General features: G+C 36.2%; 1 protein-coding gene across 4 annotated transcripts in view; it reads left to right on the top strand.

The window, feature by feature from the left end:
• The first annotated feature begins 5,425 nt into the window (after nucleotides 1–5,425).
• LOC125658234 (succinate--CoA ligase [ADP/GDP-forming] subunit alpha, mitochondrial-like) overlaps nucleotides 5,426–20,664 on the top strand; it is an 18,983-nt gene continuing 3,744 nt past the window's right edge. Inside the window, exons 1-9 of one of the 4 annotated variants that reach the window (XM_056149339.1) lie at nucleotides 5,426–5,534; nucleotides 7,783–7,886; nucleotides 11,450–11,566; nucleotides 12,059–12,271; nucleotides 13,681–13,900; nucleotides 14,207–14,280; nucleotides 14,875–15,063; nucleotides 15,241–15,259; nucleotides 18,056–18,091. In XM_056149339.1, the coding sequence (XP_056005314.1) occupies nucleotides 5,498–5,534; nucleotides 7,783–7,886; nucleotides 11,450–11,566; nucleotides 12,059–12,271; nucleotides 13,681–13,900; nucleotides 14,207–14,280; nucleotides 14,875–15,063; nucleotides 15,241–15,259; nucleotides 18,056–18,078 (996 nt within the window). In that variant the 5' untranslated portion in view covers nucleotides 5,426–5,497 and the 3' untranslated portion in view covers nucleotides 18,079–18,091. Of the gene's footprint in view, nucleotides 5,535–7,782; nucleotides 7,887–11,449; nucleotides 11,567–12,058; nucleotides 12,272–13,680; nucleotides 13,901–14,206; nucleotides 14,281–14,874; nucleotides 17,138–18,055; nucleotides 18,092–20,664 lie in introns of those variants that run through there. The other 3 variants (XM_048889414.2, XM_048889415.2, XM_056149338.1) reach the window with 3 other exon arrangements.

The raw sequence follows: 20,664 nt of genomic DNA, 5'->3' as shown, positions 1-20,664 counted from the left end.
CAGTTGAGGGTGTAAGTAAATGCGTAGGGATGGGCGTGTATTGAGTATGTATGGATGTGACGCAACGTGTTAATGAGACATTCGACACCGGCCCAGGGTTAAGCCCCGGACCACTCACTGCCAGCAGACAAATTCTGACCTGACATAGTGCCAACACCACACAAAACGCTACGACGAAAGAGAATAATGAGAGTGAGAGAAGATGCAACCAAAAGCAAATGGCCGATTCTTACCCCAACTGGGGCATCTATACAATAAGATACGGAGTTCGAGCCAAGAGCAATTAGTCACACTTAGATATAGTTAGTATATCCTGTGGATGTGATAACGTTTAATATTGCTGGTACGATGGTGTTAATGTTGCAGGTGGATATGGTTAGCAGAGTGTGAGGAGTAAAGGGAGTGACTCCTGCTGGGTGAAGTGTTTGTATGAGGTTTGTTCTATAGTGGTTGTGAAGTGGACAGTGTAAAAGGTAATGGGCGATTGTTTCTGGGACCTGGCAGTGTGTACATTTGTTGTTTGTGTACCTGGTGTACTGATATAAATCGCCTAATAGATTGGTTTTCCAACCCTCAAGCGTGTGATGATTTTGTCATAGTGTATGTTAGAGTGATATTTGAAAGGTTTTGAGCATGGGTTGGATTTGATTTTAGCTATGAGTTTGGTGTTTGAGTTTAGCTGTTGTTTGTTGATGCCGATTATAGTGCGATGTATGGGGCTGTAAATTTCTCTGACCCCTAGCGATGTCATATGTACATGTAACCATGTTATGACCTAGTGCTTGTTTTGCAGTGTTGTCGACAGTCTCGTTTCCTTGAATGCCGACATGTGTTGATTGTATTGTGTGGAATGATGCAAGAGGGTGAGGATGGTGTTTAGAAGATCTGGCCTACTAGTTTGAAATGTTTGTAGTGCACTAAGAGAGTCACTGAGAATTACCATTCTCCAATATCCCTTATTGTGAATGTATATGAGTGCTGCAATTAGAGCAACCATCTCCGTCATAGATGGCTGCATCCGTTTTGCCTGTGGTGGGTTCTTTGCTTCCATCAGTGTAGGATTTTTGGAACGCTTTGTAGTGTGTATCTGTGTTGCAGTGCCATTGCTTTGATTTGTAATGGGTTACTGTGTTTTTTGGTGATTGCACTGCCGATATTGGTGCAAACTGTAGGAGGAGGAAAAGTCCATGAAGCCATTGGTAGCAATTGTTTGGTTGGTGGCTCAGGTAGCCCATAAGTGTTTGTATACTTCCATATTTGGTAGCCAAATGGTCCATTTCTCCCATCCTCCCCCACCTTTCGCTGGATTTGGTGTCGGTGTATGCGTATGTATGTGGTGCTTGCAATAATATATTTGTAGGATTTGTTTTGTCAGAGGAGACCCTAACCCAGTACCTTAGAGAAAGTTGGAGTCTGCGTAGGTTAAATGGTAGTTCTCCCGATTCCAGTAGGACTGTGCTTTTTTCTGTGCTGTGGTGAGTTCTAAGTGCAATTCGGAGTGCCGACGCTTGGTTCCCGTCCAGACTTTGAAGATAGGTTTTGCAACCTGAGTTGTAAACCTGGCAGCCGTAGTCAAGTGTAGATCTAAGAAGAGATTTGTATAGCATTAGAAGAGTATGTTTGTCAGCACCGAATTTTGTGTCTAAAACAGAACGAATAAAATTGAGTATTTTGCAGCATTTAATTTTGAGTTTTTCGACGTGAGCTTTGAATGTCATATGTTAGTCGAAGATGACTCCCAGAAAGGTTACTTGTGATTCTGACTTGATGGGTTGATTTCTTAGGTAGAGTTTTAGCTGGGATGTGTAGTTAGTGTGCCTTGGATTAGTTTTGCCAAACAAGATTGCGACAGTTTTTGGTTGCGATAGCTTGAAACCCCACTGGATGGACCAGTTTGAAATTGAGTCCAGAGTGCTTTCCAACCTAATGTTGATGATTTTAATAGAGCGACTTGTGTGGTGAATTTATCATCTGCAAACTGGGAGATATCAGCCACTTGGTACGGTTGTGTTTGGTGTTGTATTGTGGATGATAAGTCATTGATCATGAGATTGAAAAGTGTAGGACTAATGACAGAACCCTGTGGTGTACCATTGTCCAAGGTGTGCGGCTCCGCATTGGACTGGTTTACAGTGACCTGTATTTTCCTGTCTTTGTAGACCGACTTTGTTTCGCAGTATTTATACCCTACAGCTTCAAGCTGATTGGATAGTGACTGAGCATTATGATTGGCTAAAATTTAGCTATTTGATTGGTCAATTTATCAGTAACTTTCAATCCACTTCCGGATTCACAACTTTACCTCGAATAAAGCAATATATAGGAATACATCTATCACACAGAGATAATACCAAATTCGTTTCAACTTCTTCCGTAATGGCGGCGCCCATGTGTTTATGTTGACGACAGTTCACAACAATATTCCAATCCATATAACAGTAAGTTAATGCCAGTTTTTTGCTAAAACATTCTGAACAATATTTTGTAAAGAAATATTCATTGAATTAGATGTAATTTTTGTAAATATAAAGGGCTATACATACATGTATATTATATCTCTTTACCATTCTTACTGTATAGCATGTATATATCATAAACATATACAACATAAAACTACTATCATCTGCAGTGCGTATTATACTTGCTATAGAATGGCAGAGAAAGATATAAAGAAGCTATGTTATCAAATGAGGGTAATGATTTATACGAAAAGAAAATACGGACAAAGAGATCTTCAGATGAAGAAACAACATTGATATCAGGTGTTTTAGACCGAGAGGACATCCTGTTTGGGGATTTTTAGGGTCCGGGCGGGGGGGGGGGGATCGGACTTGGCAAAGAGGAGACAGGGTTGTGAAGAAGTAGCAGATGTTTTAAATGTGTAAGAAAATTATTTTCAAAATAGAATAGTGATTTTATTATAGAGGCGTAACATGTCTCTGGCATGACTAATTATGAATCATTATCATATAAAAAAGAATGAGGATTGAATGTTTTATGATTAGGCCTAATATATAAATTTTAATTGAGTTGGGGATTAAGCAAAATAAGATTTACTTTTATTAAATGAGAAAATTGATCGCCAAAAATTTGATGGGTAAGTGGTAAAACAATGTAAATATAAGCATTAAATGCACTTCACATACATTAACATGTGTTTAATTAAAGTGATATTCACATTTTAATTCTGCAGAACTGTAGCCAGTTGCGGATTTAAGCCCCACCCCATCCCCCAAATTATCAAATTTAAGGTAAATTGTGGTATCTTGTTTAGAAAAATGTAAACGATAAAAGGAAGCAATAATTTCTTTTATTTTCGGAGAAAATAATGACAGCATCTTTTGATCTATCGAATTACTTTTATTGAGAGAACTTACATTTTTTCCAAAAATCCTTAAAATTTGCATCATTTTATTAATTTCACCGTAGTAAAAATGACAGAAAATAGTAAAAATGATTACATAGGACATATTTCAAGCCCTATAAAATCTGTAACCCCCCCCCCCTGGGCCCCCACAAGTGCTTTTGCTTGAGGTAACTCAGGTGAGCGATGTGGCCCTTGGGCCTCTTGTTTATCTTAAACAAAGGCAAGGTCACAATTATAAATGTACAGACTTCCTTTGCCTTGTTCAAACTGATGACATAATGCTGACATTCTGAAGATTCTGTTGTCATGGGTTGCACCTGGCCAGTTGCAACTGATTTTTGTGATTTTAAATGAGGGATCGCACACCATCTCTATCAGAAAAGGGGAGGAGGGGTGGGTTTACAGTGATACTTAAACAATGTCTCTTCTTAACAAGAGTTTAGTCTATTTAGTAATTAAAGTTAGATAATGCACATCTTGGTGAATGCCTTTTATATGGATGCTTATTAACTGATATATACAGTACCTGTACATTTAAACAGTGAGTTGCTTTCTGTTCACAAAATCTGCCCCTTGAGGCCCTGATGGTTTCATGATTCTAATATGGGTTCCATGTACACCACCCAGAACGTTTGGAAATCTTGTGAAGTACCATTTTTAAAGTTAAAAAGAAAATTTAAAATTTGGGACTAGTACAGAGTCTCTGAGCCCCCCCCCCCCTCCCCCGGTACTCACACACATGTACAATATACGAAAGAGATATTTAAAGTAGCATATTGCGGAGGGTATTGTTTTTGACCCGTCCGTCAGTCTCTTGTCAGCGCAACTCCTCTAAGACCGCTCAGCAGAGTTTCGAGTAACTTGGTATAGTTAATAAGGATACACTGTGTAGATGTGCATATTCTCAGAAAATTCTGATTCAGTAATTTTTCTGGGAGTTATGCCCTTTTCAAACTTAGAATTTCGAGCCCATATGTCCTGTTCTTGCAGTAATGCATAGCATTACCATTCATGATGTGAGGCATTTTCAAACAATGTTGGAGGTGGGGTATTTGAGCTTTCTCTTAAAAAGCGTCATATATTTTAAATGCTTATTGATATAAATATATAACCATTTAATTTGTTGAAATACATGCCCCCCCCCCCCCTCTTGAAACAACAAATGTTTTGGTATAAATTTGCTAAATGACAATTCATAATACATATAAAAAGGAATTTCTGTTTTACAGGAGGGAGGATGTAAAAATATTTTCCGTTTTCCATTGATTTCTATAGTGAAATACGCGGTTTTAACCCAATTAAATTATAGATACCTCTCTTCGTTTTGTCAAAAAGATAAAGTTTTTAATTTTAAAATAATCTTTTAAAAATTGATCAGAAGGTAGGCGGCGAAACAATAGTATTGTTCGTAGTTCTTATTACTGCTAGCATATAGTAAGTATCAATCTTTAAAAACCTACGATGCGCGAAAATTTCATCATCACTTGATAAGCCCGGTTTCCCCTGGGAAACGTTACACATGTATATAATGCGGTGCCAATTCTGCAATGAGTGCTGACACACGCCTTATGCATTGCCCGGCTGGATATTTTGATATAATCACCGATTTTATAAAAGCAGACGACACTTTGAATACACAGCTTAAATCTCAAGTAAGCTAGAGAGCTTATTCGAGATTTAAGCATAGCATACTCCATTTGGAGTATATGTTCTTTACTCAAAAGTTTTATAACCCACACTTAGAGTATGTGCTCCGGCTTGAAATTTCGAGACAATTTTCGAGCCTGATTTGGAGTCGAAGCTTGAGCCAGTTTTTATAACCTAAAATTATTTTGAGCCGTACTCAAAATCTTTTTTTCGAGCTAGAGTTGGAGCTGGAGCCCGTGCCAACTTTTATAACCTCCTAGCCAGGTGCCTGTGGTATATTCCACTGAGATTTAAATTTTTGTTTGCATTTAGGTTTTTGGTTTGTTTGTGTGTTGGTTTTTAATAGATCGCGTGATGTCATTTGATAAGGACATAAACGCATCCTCAATGTGCCCAGTGTACACACGACAATTTTCGTAAATTAACTTTTCCGGAATCCTCCATTCTATACGAAAAGGTGTTTAGAATTTAGTATCTACCACAATGGCTGCGGCCGGAAAACTTTTCTGCAAAATTTCTGGTTTGGTTGACTTTTACGTACATGATTATTTTGTTTACATTTCAAGACATTTTGAATTATATTTGTAACGAAATTACCACTAATTATTGCCATTCCTGAGAGCACTATGATCTATATTGTTGTTATCAAGGTGACACTGAAATTTCGAATTTCCTCTATCAAACACGTTTGTGAAAATTTTTGAATGAGATCACATTTAAGCAATGGAATATATATCTATACAGTATATCTAATTGATGATTTTTAAAGGTGTTTATTTTTAGAATAGATAATGTAACTTAAAAAATAGAATTGTTATTCATTTTATCATAAATTTTACTAGATAGCATGGACAAATTTGAGTTGTGCAGACGTGTCGAAAGTGATAAATAGTCTTACAGACATCAGGACTGAATACCAATCATTTCCTGTCAGTCCTGCTTATTTTTGTCAGTCCTGAAGATTTTCAAAACATCAAAAAATAACATTTTTCAAAATTTGCATGTCATCACGTTTTTATCACAGATAGTGGAAAATAAAGTAAATATATGAAAATATGAATCCTTTTTGAAATTTTCTTTCAAGTCATTTTGATAGCATATTGATGATTTATACATTGTTTAAATAACAGACCCAGCATTGAGCAAGTAGTATATATATATATATCTATACAAGGGATGGAAGTCGCCATCTTGGGAAAATATCCTCACTGAGTTCAACACCTGTTTTTGTACTCTAAGGCCACATTTAAAAATATGTTTGTTTCCCCTCTCCCGACCCTAAATTTCACATATGGGTATGTAGGTAGGTAAAAAGTTTTTTTTTCTACAACATTTTTTTGTACTAAATTTCCATGGCAATATACTAAGACATACTACAAGGTAGTATGCTTTAAACCAATCAGTGAATACCTTTAATAGGATGACCTGTAGAAGTGTAATTGTTTGTTAATATTTGTCATTTTGTTGATGGTTGTCTCTTTGACAATCATATCACATCTTTTATTGTTTGTATTGCTTTCTGTTCGGAAATTTAAAAAAAATGTCGCTGAAAAATATGAATAAAAACTTTTGGGTTGGCGGGAATTTCACTGGGTCGGTCGGGCGAGGGGAAACAAACTATCTTTTTTTTTGGCCTAATCTATGAATTTACATGATTATCGTGGTTAGATTTGCTGTAGTCAATGGTTTTCCTTATTAATGATCTGCTTGTTGGGTCCTTCATTAAAAATGACTGGCTGGACCGCCCATTTTCGACGTCTGGTTGTGACTAGCGTAGAGTTGTAAAGTAAATTTCTATATCAACTGGGAAACATTTTACTGATATCTTCTTTGCCATTGTCATGATTACACTGTATTACAGTTTAGAGTAATTCAAATTCAAAGTCAAATTCGATTGACCAATGAAATCACCACTGGCAAAATCATTAACTGTTTGTTGAATCCGATAAGTCAAGAGTGATACTGAATTTGACCTGATGTGACCCTCTATGGGATGTTTTTAGATGTTTGTGTAGCGAGTATGCAAGCGGATCCAACATCTAATTTTAATTAGATTGTATTTTAAAGATGCCTACACTAACTGAAAAATTTATTTTTGGTTATGAAGTCATTTCTGTAACATTCAAGTAATACAACCAAACTGAAAATAGGTTATTCAGGCTGATTTACCTTTACCCCCCCCCCCCCCCCCCCCCCCCCCAAAAAAAAAAACAACTTTAAAAAATTCAGATTGAAACAAATTTACAGTGCTGGTCAGTATTAAAAAGAAAAAGTGCTAAAACATAGTTTGCTGAAGGCAATTTTCTCTATGATGTGCCGTGGCATTAGCAATTGCTAAATTTGAAAAATAAGCTTTTTATTCCAGCAATTCTACCCTTTAGATTTTGCAAAATAAAACAAGTTTAAAAGTCACCTATAGGATTCAAACCCACTCTAACAAGCTATATATTCTCTGTCATTACTTATCTGTGGTGGGTAATATCTACCAATGCTTATACCTTCCAGGGATTTGTAAATTTAAACAAAATACTATGAATTGTGAATCACTAAGACAACTCTTCTTTCTGTGTGCAGTGTATCAGGATTCCTCAAGGAAATTTTAATATATTTTCAAAATGATAAATGTATAGTCTTTATGTTCGCAAAATGTTGCTTTGATGTATTTAAAAATGTGCTGTACATTAACCATGTTAATAGCATGGGGTATCCTATACATGTATTACTAATATATAATATATGAATATATGTATGAACAAATATATTCACAGGCATTGCCAGATCTGGGGTGAGATCATGTTACACCAACACTCGTAAACAGCTGATGATTGACAGGAACACCAAAGTTATTTGTCAGGGATTTACAGGAAAACAGGTTTGTAATGTTTTGAAGAAATTTTCATATAGAATTATCTATTTTGAGATAACAACCATTTCTGACCCAAATTTGATAAGATTTATACAGTTAAACTCAGAATATCGTATTGGAATCTTGAAATAACTCTTTACCTATCCAGTAACCATTGAAGAAAAGTTGAAAATGTTCATCAGTTCACAACTCACACACAATGATGGATTAAAACAGATGGCAGTATAGCACTTTAACTGACAGATTTGCTCATGTTATAAACACTTGCATATTAATTACTTCTAAATGGTTCTATATCTATTGTAAGGAAGAATGAGTTGCTTATTTTCACAGTTTCAATTCAGATAATTTTTGGACCTATTATGAAGGCTTTCATGAATAGCATCCCTGTGATGTTACCTGATCATGTTGACTGACTATTCCCTTGTAGAGGAGTGTATAGGCATAGCTTACATCCACTTCTCCAGTAGAGGAGTGTACAGGCATATCTTACATACACTTCTCTTGTAGAGGAGTGTACAGAGATAGCTTATGTCCACTTCTCTTGTAGAGGAGTGTACAGGCATAGCTTACATACACTTCTCTTGTAGAGGAGTGTACAGGCATAGCTTACATCCACTTCTCTTGTAGAGGAGTGTTCAGGCATAGCTTATATCCACTTCTCTTGTAGAGGAGTGTACAGGCATAGCTTACATCCACTTCTCTTGTAGAGGAGTGTACAGGCATAGCTTACATCCACTTCTCTTGTAGAGGAGTGTACAGGCATAGCTTACATACACTTCTCTTGTAGAGGAATGTACAAACATAGCTTACATACACTTCTCTTGTAGAGGAGTGTACAGGCATAGCTTACATCCACTTCTCTTGTAGAGGAGTGTACAGACATAGCTTACATCCACTTCTCTTGTAGAGGAGTGTACAGACATAGCTTACATCCACTTCTCTTGTAGAGGAGTGTACAGGCATAGCTTACATGTACATCCACTTCTCTTGTAGAGGGGTGCACAGGCATAACTTACATCCACTTCTCTTGTAGAGGAGTGTACAGACATAGCTTACATCCACTTCTCTTGTAGAGGAGTGTACAGGCAAAGCTTACATACACTTCTCTTGTAGAGGAGTGTACAGGCAAAGCTTACATACACTTCTCTTGTAGAGGAGTGTATAGGCATAGCTTACATCCACTTCTCTTGTAGAGGAGTGTACAGGCATAGCTTACATACACTTCCCTTGTAGAGGAGTGTACAGTGATAGCTTACATCCACTTCTCTTGTAGAGGAGTGTACAGGCATAGCTTACATACACTTCTCTTGTAGAGGAGTGTACAGGCATAGCTTACATGTACATCCACTTCTCTTGTAGAGGAGTGTACAGGCAAAGCTTACATACACTTCTCTTGTAGAGGAGTGTACAGGCATAGCTTACATCCACTTCTCTTGTAGAGGAGTGTACAGGCATAGTTTACATCCACTTCTCTTGTAGAGGAGTGTACAGGCATATCTTACATACACTTCTCTTGTAGAGGAGTGTACAGGCATAGCTTACATCCACTTCTCTTGTAGAGGAATGTACAGACATAGCTTACATCCACTTCTCTTGTAGAGGAGTGTACAGGCATAGCTTACATCCACTTCTCTTGTAGAGGAGTGTACAGGCAAAGCTTACATCCACTTCTCTTGTAGAGGAGTGTACAGGCATAGCTTACATCCTCTTCTCTTGTAGAGAAGTGTACAGGCATAGCTTACATACACTTCTCTTGTAGAGGAGTGTACATGCATAGCTTATATCCACTTCTCTTGTAGAGGAGTGTACAGGCATAGCTTACATACACTTCCCTTGTAGAGGAGTGTACAGTGATAGCTTACATCCACTTCTCTTGTAGAGGAGTGTACAGGCATAGCTTACATACACTTCTCTTGTAGAGGAGTGTACAGGCATAGCTTACATGTACATCCACTTCTCTTGTAGAGGAGTGTACAGGCAAAGCTTACATACACTTCTCTTGTAGAGGAGTGTACAGGCATAGCTTACATCCTCTTCTCTTGTAGAGAAGTGTACAGGCATAGCTTACATACACTTCTCTTGTAGAGGAGTGTACATGCATAGCTTATATCCACTTCTCTTGTAGAGGAGTGTACAGGCATAGCTTACATACACTTCCCTTGTAGAGGAGTGTACAGTGATAGCTTACATCCACTTCTCTTGTAGAGGAGTGTACAGGCATAGCTTACATACACTTCTCTTGTAGAGGAGTGTACAGGCATAGCTTACATGTACATCCACTTCTCTTGTAGAGGAGTGTACAGGCAAAGCTTACATACACTTCTCTTGTAGAGGAGTGTACAGGCATAGCTTACATCCACTTCTCTTGTAGAGGAGTGTACATGCATAGCTTATATCCACTTCTCTTGTAGAGGAGTGTACAGGCATAGCTTACATACACTTCCCTTGTAGAGGAGTGTACAGTGATAGCTTACATCCACTTCTCTTGTAGAGGAGTGTACAGGCATAGCTTACATACACTTCTCTTGTAGAGGAGTGTACAGGCATAGCTTACATGTACATCCACTTCTCTTGTAGAGGAGTGTACAGGCAAAGCTTACATACACTTCTCTTGTAGAGGAGTGTACAGGCATAGCTTACATCCACTTCTCTTGTAGAGGAGTGTACAGGCATAGCTTACATACACTTCTCTTGTAGAGGAGTGTACAGGCATAGCTTATATCCACTTCTATTGTAGAGGAGTGTACAGGCATAGCTTACATACACTTCCCTTGTAGAGGAGTGTACAGAGATAGCTTACATCCACTTCTCTTGTAGAGGAGTGTACAGGCATAGCTTACATCCACTTCTCTTGTAGAGGAGTGTTCAGGCATAGCTTACATACACTTCTCTTGTAGAGGAGTGTACAGGCATAGCTTATATCCACTTCTCTTGTAGAGGAGTGTACAGGCATAGCTTACATCCTCTTCTCTTGTAGAGGAGTGTATAGGCATAGCTGACATCCACTTCTCTTGTAGAGGAGTGTACAGGCATAGCTTACACCCACTTCTCTTGTAGAGGAGTGTACAGGCATAGCTTGTACATCCACTTTTCTCGTACAGGAGTGTACAAGCATAGCTTATATCCACTTCTCTTCGCAAATTAATATTTTGATTCTGGAAAACGTGTGAATTTCGGAACCAGTGACAGTTTTCGCTTCATACATAGGGTTCATAGGCCTCTTGTATTAAATATGTCTCAGAACTCTACTCTTGAAATGGAAATGTATGCATTTGAGTCAGAATGCACAATTTAAAGGAGTATGTTCTCAATTAAGATTATATGGTTTTTATGAAGAGTGCAAATGTAAGGTCATGTTGACTGTAGAGGAATGCTGTGCACTGTCTTTATGATAATTATTTCAAAACAATTTTTAAGAAGCCAGATTTATATAACAAAATTGATCAATTATTCATCATTATCAATAGGAAGATGATGACTTTTTATCACATGCTGGATTGCTTGGAGTTAGATATCAGTGATATCTGTATATATGTATGAGCATTATAACATTATTTTCTATTTAGGGAACCATACACAGTCAACAAGCCATTGAGTATGGGACCAAAATGGTCGGTGGTGTTTCTCCAGGGAAAGGGGGTCAAGTCCACTTAGGTCAGCCAGTCTTCAACTCTGTCCAGGACGTAAGATGATACAATCTTTTTACTCTGACTTTCATAAAGTACTGAAATGATTATCAGTAGTGGAAAGGCCTTGCATGCCACACCTTGCTTTCTATATAATAATACTGGAATTGTCTGACATATTTTAAATACATTGGGCTAGTGAAATTATTTTGCAAGGTCGCGAAGACACTAGCAAATAAATATTTCATTGTGAAAGACAAGAAAACTCTCATGTTCTTTGAAATCTTACAGTATAAATGAATATAGAAATTACATGTACATTTCAAGTTTGTGTTATGGAAAGATACCCACAGCTTGTTGGAAGCTTAAAATTAAAAGGGGGCTATGGAAATTCCTACCTCTTAAGTGTGTATTATCTGATCTGTAATTTCAGATGGAAAGTTATATATCTGGAAAACAAAAGCAAAGAAGAAAACAAAACACTACCTTACCAGATTTGACATGTCTTTTGATAAGATATCGAATCCTTAATATCTTTTTTCATTGAAGGCTAAGGAGAGGACAAACTGTGATGCATCAGTCATATATGTTCCACCACCATTTGCAGCAGCAGCAATCATTGAGGCTATTGATGCAGAAATACCTCTGGTCGTTTGCATTACGGAGGGAATTCCCCAGCAGGATATGGTCAAGGTCAAACACAAGCTAGTACGCCAAAACAAGACCAGGCTCATTGGGCCAAACTGTCCGGGCATTATCAAAGTGAGTGTTCAAGGCTGAACCAATAAAACTCATGGGGAAAAAACAGATATTTATGGAGGGAGGGTAAAAAATTGATCCAAATCCCAAAAGAAAATATCATAATTATTTATCAAAGTGTTTGATACTTGCCCAGTAAAGGAGAAGAATGTTTTATTATTATACAATTATTGACATTTTTTGAGTTCATTACAATACTTTTAGATCCTTATTTACCTCAGTATATTAAAAAAAAAAATCATGAGATAGAATATCATGAAAATTAAAATAAGAAAATACATAATGATAACAAAAATTGAAAATGTCACTGCTGAACCTCTAGTTGGACTGGGCTACATCAGTAGATCTTCAGACCTCCCTTAATACAGTAGATGTATTTTGTTTTCTAGTTTTATTAGCTCACCTGAGCTGAAAGCTCAAGTGAGCTTTTCTGATCACTTTTTTGTCCGTCGTCTGTCCGTCTGTCTGTTAAACTTTTCACATTTTCGACTTCTTCTCCAGAACCACTGGGTCAATTTTCTACCAAACATGGCCAAAAGCATCCTTGGGTGAAGGGCTTTCAAGTTTGTTCAAATGAAGGGCCATGTCCTTTTCAAAGGGGAGATAATCACAAAAATGCAAAAATAGGGTGGGGTCATTTAAAAATCTTCTTCTCAAGAACCACTGGGCCAGAAGAGCTGAAATTTACCTGAAAGCTTCCTGACATATTGCAGATTCAAGTGTGTTCAAATCATGGCCCCCGGTGGTAGGATGGGGCCACAAGGGGGGATCAAAGTTTTACATACAAATATATAGGGAAAAACTTTAAAAATCTTCTTCTCAAGAACCACTAAGCCAGAAAAGCTGAGATTTACCTGAAAGCTTCCTGACATAATGCAGATTCAAGTTTATTCAAATCATGGGCCCTGGGGGTTGGATAGGGCCACAATAGGGGATCAAAGTTTTACATACAAATATATAAGAAAAATCTTTAAAAATCTTCTTCTCAAGAACCACTGTGCCAGAAAAGCTGATTTTTACATGAAAACTTTCTGACATAGTGCAGACTCAAGTTTGTTCAAATCATGGCCCACTGGGATAAGATGGGGCCCCAAGGGGGGATCAAAGTTTTACACACAAATATATAGGGAAATACTTTAAAAAATCTTCTTCTCAAGAACCATTGGGCCAAAGAAGTTGACATTTACATGAAAGCTTTCTGACATAGTGTAGATTCAAGTTTGCAAAGGGTAGTTTGGGTCATAATAGGGACTAAGGTTTTACATGCAAATATATATGGAAAGTCTTCAGATATGGGCCAAGGTGACTCGGGTGAGCGATGTGGCCCATGCGCCTCTTGTTCTGAAATCATTTAGTCCTGAAAATATGGTTGTAAAGTAAGCATTGTTATAAATAGCATCCCTAATTTACAGCCAGGAGAGTGTAAGATTGGAATTATGCCAGGCCATATCCATCAGAGAGGTCGTATTGGAATCGTGTCTCGATCAGGCACCTTAACATACGAGGCTGTCCACCAGACTACCCAGACCGGCCTGGGTCAGACCCTCTGTGTTGGTATCGGAGGAGATCCGTTCAATGGAACCAACTTTATTGATTGTTTGGAGGTGTTCTTAGCTGATCCTAAAACTGAGGGTATGCATCTTATGATTGGAGGGGTGTATTACAAGTTCAAGCATATTTAAGCAAGAAATGTTTATTTCAGTAAATACTGTATTAGATGCTTAGAATTTGAGAAGAAAAGAAACTGAAATATTAAAAATTAAGGATATGTATTCATTGAGAAAATTTTGTTTTATAATTCTTATGATAGATATAGAAGTGTGTCTTATTGACGTAGAAACTAATTTGAGATGAATGACCACCTGTCGCCAACATTTGACAGTTCTGCAGCAAACTTAACAAGAGCATTTAGATAATATTACTTTCCTCTTTATGTAGGAATTATTCTAATTGGTGAAATTGGAGGAGGAGCTGAGGAGAAAGCAGCTGAATACCTCAGAAATAATAACTATGTAAGTATTACTCATTGGACGATAAAGCAGAGTGAGAAAAAAAGAGCACCTGCACACTCGTTCTGGACAGGTGAGAATCGGCTAGAGACGAGGGAATTTCATCACATGCATGTCCCTGACAATGATTGCTGTTATAGTTAGCTACTCACCTGATAAATAACATTTAATAAATTCATGTTAATTAAACACTTTCTCATTGGTGAAGGTGATTAAGTCAAGTTAACAAGCTAAACTAAACCTTAACATCCATTATCATGAAAAACCATGAAATTATTAAGTTGCCAGCCCTGTTCAAAATCTGCTAGTCCTGATTTTCAATTTTGCAATGTTTATTATTTCACATGAATGGATTTACTAATATTGAAAGCACATTTGTGACATTTGTTGTACACTGGCTATTAAAATTAACTAGACTGCCAGGCTTTCGTATGGAATTTCCCACCTGCCTGAAAAACAGACCGTCTTGGGTGGTTGGGCAAGATGTAGTTTCCAACCATGGCATCATGCATCTAAAAGTCACTTTGCAAAATGGAGAATGGTACATATTGGTACATGTAGTTTGCCAGTGATATATTTACAATATATGTATTGAAGGGTCCCAACGCTAAGCCGGTGGTGTCGTTTATTGCTGGTTTGACGGCTCCACCAGGAAGGAGAATGGGACATGCGGGTGCCATCATCGCTGGGGGGAAAGGAGGAGCAGATGAAAAGATCGAGTCGCTGAAGTCTGCTGGTGTCCTTGTCACATTGTCTCCTGCAGAAATAGGAAAAACTATGCTAGAGGTAAGATCACCTACACTGCTGTTTTTGTTCCTTTTTGGGAATTGCTGTCTTTTAAATTTTACTAATATTTCCTTCTTTTGTGTATGTACACAAGTGAGTTGATATGGATTTTGATAGACTTAGAGCATTTTCAGGAAATGTGTGTTTTGTGTGTAATTGAAATCCTTTTTCTGTTAGACACTCTTTCCAGATGAAGGTATACCTGCATTATTTTCAACCATTTAATACTTTCTAATTGTAATGAAATATAGCTTCCTGTTGATTCAGAAGATATAAATTACCAAACATCATTCCTCAGGCTTGTCATGAATTCTTTGAGTATATATGTATATATAAACAGTTGGACTTCATATTGTTATACAGGCTATTACAGCAAAAACCATATGATGGGGAGGGATGACAACCAATTTTTTTTTTTTTTTTTGGTATGGTTTGTTTTGATTTAGTATTAAATTAAAATTGCTTACACAAAATTTGATATTATATGTGCCAGAATTATGACAAATTATCATTAAAAACCAAAATATATTTCTGGAATTGGGACAATCCACTCTCATTTGAAAAAAAAGGAGATTCATAGTGTGTCAGTTCTCATTAAGTTTGAAAATTTTCCTCTAAATATACTGTGAATGTAAACAAAGAATAATTAGGTTAAGATGTCAGACAATAGCCAGATAAGCCATCAGAATAAAAATATCTCAGAATTTTAGTAAATTCTATCATATTTTCCCAACATTCACCAAAGCTCCAATAGCCAAAAAACTCACAGCTTTAGAGAAATGATTTGTTGGCCTTGCCATGTTAGGTTACCAGTCAGTTCAAGCCCATTTGATTATTAAATACATATATATTTATCCATAAGTCCATACTATATATTAAGGTTTTATGGACCATAGATACAATGCGAGTAATTCCTCTAGCTGTTAAGGATTGAAAATAGTCGTAATATCATGTGAGAGCTTAGTCTGGTGCACACCTCTGTCCTAAATACAGTGATGAAGGGCCAGGCTAATGAAAGCCATCAAATTAATTCAATATTTAAACTAATTGAAGCAAATTTTTTTAGCTGAACTGGATTGATTTCATCTAATATATTTAATTAAAAATATTGCAAGGATTTTAACCAATTTTCTTATTTTCTTTAATGTTTGAAAAGAACTGGTTGTTAAACTCATTCAAGTTTGGGGAAATACGCTACTTTACACATAAAACTAACTATGATGGTTTATTACGATGAAAAAAATATGTCTTGATGGCTGATACTACCTTGTAAGTAAAGTTCTACAACTCATGACTTCAGAAAAACACCTTATATAAGTTTTTGACAGGCGTATTATGTACTGTTTCTAGTGCTCTTGTTATTATTGCTTAACACAATTTAATGGGTCAAATCAGAAACGCAGTGACGTGTCCTGCTTCCCGATAAACCCTTATTTTTCACCAGACCTAGATAGTGTTATATGGCATTCTCTGACAGCAGTCTGTATGCACCAACCATAGAACCTGCTCTATGAAATACATGTAGGAAATGATATAGGTGGTTTGTGTTCTTATTGACTTTTGTTTGTTTTTGTTTTTTTATGTTTGTTGGTTTTAGTTTTTTTTTTTTCTTTTTCTTTTTTTTTTTTTTTTTTTTAGTAGGGTGAACAAAGAAAATTGAATTGTTAAGGTGGTATTATTTCAAAAGGAAAAACTCCATGCCTTCCCTCCCTTGTATGTTTTTTTGCTGATATGTGTGAGATGGAATATCCCTAACTATCGTTATATTTGAACCAGTATTACAATCTCTGAGTCTCTGAAATGTTTTACTTCTCTGGACAGTAGGTGATTTAATGCAAAGGAAACCTTGAACTGTTGTGGAACAATAATGAATGATCCCTGCAAACATATATACAGTATAATTTGTCCAAACCAGCCTCTGAGTACTCCGGTGCACTGTCAATTCCGACCACAAAATATAGTCCCTAACATTTCTTTAACATATCCTTTATTAATAATTCCCTGCTACTCCGGATACTGCGTATTCTGTATATCGGCCGGCTTACACAGTCCCAACTGCTATCAACTGAGTTTATTTATCCTGTGTAAACCTGCCATTCAATGATACCCCACCTAATTGTCATGTTCAATCAGTTTACACAAGGTCCCAACTGCTCGTTATTAACTCTAATTATTGTATTTAATCCAGCCACTGCACGATAAGCAATACTGTACAATGTAGGTATTACTTATTGCCACAGTTGATTGCATGAGGTATACACAAAGCGTGTCTCGAGTGGAGCCTCGAGTAAATAAAACCTGATTTTTAGGGGATGCACTTTTCAATTACGGTGGCAATATTCTGCTTTCTGGACTCCGTGTAAACCGGTCAATTTCTTTAATTAATTAATGACAAGCAAATGAAGACAGTAGTAGTAGAACATTTCAGGGACTGTAAACTAGACTGATTAAAAGTTACCTATACAATAATATTCATATTCATTCACGCACACACATTACCAGTACTGAAACGCGTTAAAGATTGAGGAATGCCCATTTTCAACATACCTTGTATACCTACATGTATATTCAGTTTCTCAAGATTATTTCTGTATGAGCAATTCATGCTTACCAGTATTTTTTTTTTTTTTTTAGGATTTTGCAACAATCTATTATCATTAATATTATCATGGTCATTTTGATTGAATCATGAAGAAATGGACTCTTGTTGAAATAATCCATTAGTTTGTATGACTGCAAACACTATTTTAACTTTTAAAACATGGAATTAAGAAAATAGTTATGTAGGAAATTTGTTTCAGCATTGCAATACATCTGTACTGTTTTAAATTCATGCATGGTAGTATATACACAGCTTACGAATTATCATGTGATCAATGAAGGCTTCTGACTGTATTCCACTTAATAATTATTTCTAATTGTACAGTATAAAGGTAAAATTCAGAGCAATTAGTTAATGAGAAGTTCTCATCTAATTTATTTGTTACACTAGTCAATGGACAAAATGAGACATAGGCACCATTAACAGGTAGGAACAATTTTTTAAAATTGAAAAAAAAATCCCTTTCCTTGTTTGAATGCTTCTGGAAAGGTTAACCAGGTTAAATCCTTCAGCACGTACCTTAGTCCTGCCTTGCTTGCTTCCTTTCGGTGGGAGTTGTTGATACATATGTACTTGTACATACAGGGTACATGTGTATACAAATATATTACAACAATAAGCATCAATGCAAGCTACAGGTTTTGGTGTCTGTTCTATTCCCACAAACCTGCAGTGACAAAAGACTGTTCAATTCCTACATTTTTCAGATATAAATAGATAAATGCTCATATTTGTTAACCTTTGACTAATTGTAAATCAAGGTTCTAAATCTATATTTGGATGAGAAAGTAACCACCAGGATAATTCATGAAAGACTGAGAGCTTGTTTGCGATGTCGTCTTTAGTGCGTTTATGGTGTTGGGGTCATTATTGGGAGAAAACTGGAAGTACCCAGAGTAAATTTGATAAGGCAAGTACCCATCTTCACAAATCAAGGGCTATTGATTCGTTACCTCGCACTAATCCTTGACATCAATGACTATCAAAAAGTTGGGCTCTTTCTGATTGGTTCCCACAAAAGAGTGGAAATCAATGAGAATGTGGTTCTATTTCTAACAACGCGAAGCGAGATATTGAAATAAAATCATGTGTATTGTTTTTTAACCTACAGTTATGGCTATTTCAATCATTTAAGCAATATTGTCTTAAGCAAAAAAGGTTTCCAAACCTGATCTTCTGTCAATAAACATAATTAGTGGTGTAAATATTACAATTGCGTGTGTTTATCAATACAGCAGTATGAGATCGCATCATTTGTATCTATGTACACCATAACAAGATGCAGTGATTTCATTGGATGTTTTATTTATAGTGGAATGCGTAATGGTCTAATGAGCCCAACTTTTTTATATCAAGGGTTAATGTCAAGGGTTAGTGTGAGGTAACGAATCAATAACTCTTGACTTGTGAAGATGGCAAGTACCATACTTTATCATACACAACTACTGCCTGTACTGAGGATTGAACGCAGGTTGTAGAAGTGAAAACCGAGTGTGTCACTGCTGCAGTACTACCCAGATACCCTGCCATCAAAGAAATATTGTTTATCGAATCCGCTTTACTTCATCAGCTCTGTAATATTGTGGGATAGAATGGATACTAATCCTGCTGCTTGCAGCAATATGTTGTTAAGATGTATTTCTTTTCTAATGGTGGAAAAAATGAATATGTCTAATGATGGTACAATACATTTGAACATTACAAAAATGAATAACCTTTCAGAAGTACTATATATTTTGGACTATAGGATGGACATTTTGATCGTAAGATGGATTTCATTTTATGCTCAAAGGTCTGTTGTGTATTGAATTGAGAATATTGATACCAGAAAGAACATTATTATCAAAAACATAATGGTGGAAATTCGTGCAGCATTTTGAACAAGTCACAAAAATGATGAAAGCAAAAGAAAATGATGCTTATATTGTAAAAGTACGCCAGAAGAACATAGTCCGATATTTTAACTTCTAAAACTTTTATAATTATATATGATTTATGTTAATATAGTTTATCAATGTAATGATAATGCTCATGTAATAACCTATTGATGATAATGAAATTGACCTCAAAATATCAAATTTGTTGGATTTTCTGAGTCATAGAAATGTCAATAGTTTCTGTAGTTTTAAACATTTTTCCACCTTTGGCAGAAAATCTCATGGCAGCATAGTTAATTCAACTTAAAAGAATATTAAATGTCTCATGTATTTATCTTATATGATACTGAAATTGCATGTATTATATATTCATCCATCTGTCTTTTTGTCTGTGATCACTTTCATTATGACACTAATTTGAATAGTTTCAACATTAAAGTGTTGGTCTTTTGTACAATGGTAGTTGATCATTGAAAGAAGACACCTACATATTTTTGAAGTCATGAGGATAAATGTCAAGGTCACAACAAACCTTCAATCTTTCACTTTACTATACTTTCACTGTAATGCTGTAAGATGGAAAGTTTTTAAAACAGACAAGTTTTCATACTTTATACAAAAGGAGTTGATCATGTTGATGTATAAAGAGAGACATCTAAGATGTCAAAGTTCAAGGACTCGATGTCACAGCAGACCTTCCATTCAAATTTAATGCATTTTCATTTGACACAATATCTCAACAAGTTTTTCAACATATGGCATTCACATCCTACAGAACTTTAGTTAACCATGAAAGGAAGTCACCTATAGATTATGGGCTTCGCTATGTCTCATTGTGTATCTGTCATCATATTTATTTTTAAATAAAGGTAGCTAATCATTGAACATCAATAGAATTTTTGGTTAAGGAGTCAAAGGTCAAGGTCACAGCAGACCTTCCCACCAAGTTTACTACAATTAGAGCTTTTGTATTCTATATAAAAGACAATTTTCCAAATTCAATTCTGGATGTCTTGGGAAGTATACGGAATCTCAGGATGAACTTTGGTAGTAATATAGATTGATTATGTATGATTATGTATTAGAATACAGAGTAGAATTTTATACCATTTGGTTTTTTAA

This window comes from Ostrea edulis, chromosome 9 (assembly GCF_947568905.1).
Source record: "Ostrea edulis chromosome 9, xbOstEdul1.1, whole genome shotgun sequence".
NCBI classification, from domain to species: domain Eukaryota; kingdom Metazoa; phylum Mollusca; class Bivalvia; order Ostreida; family Ostreidae; genus Ostrea; species Ostrea edulis.
Note: the sequence above shows the minus strand (reverse complement) of the source record. Positions and strands in the feature narration are given on the sequence as shown.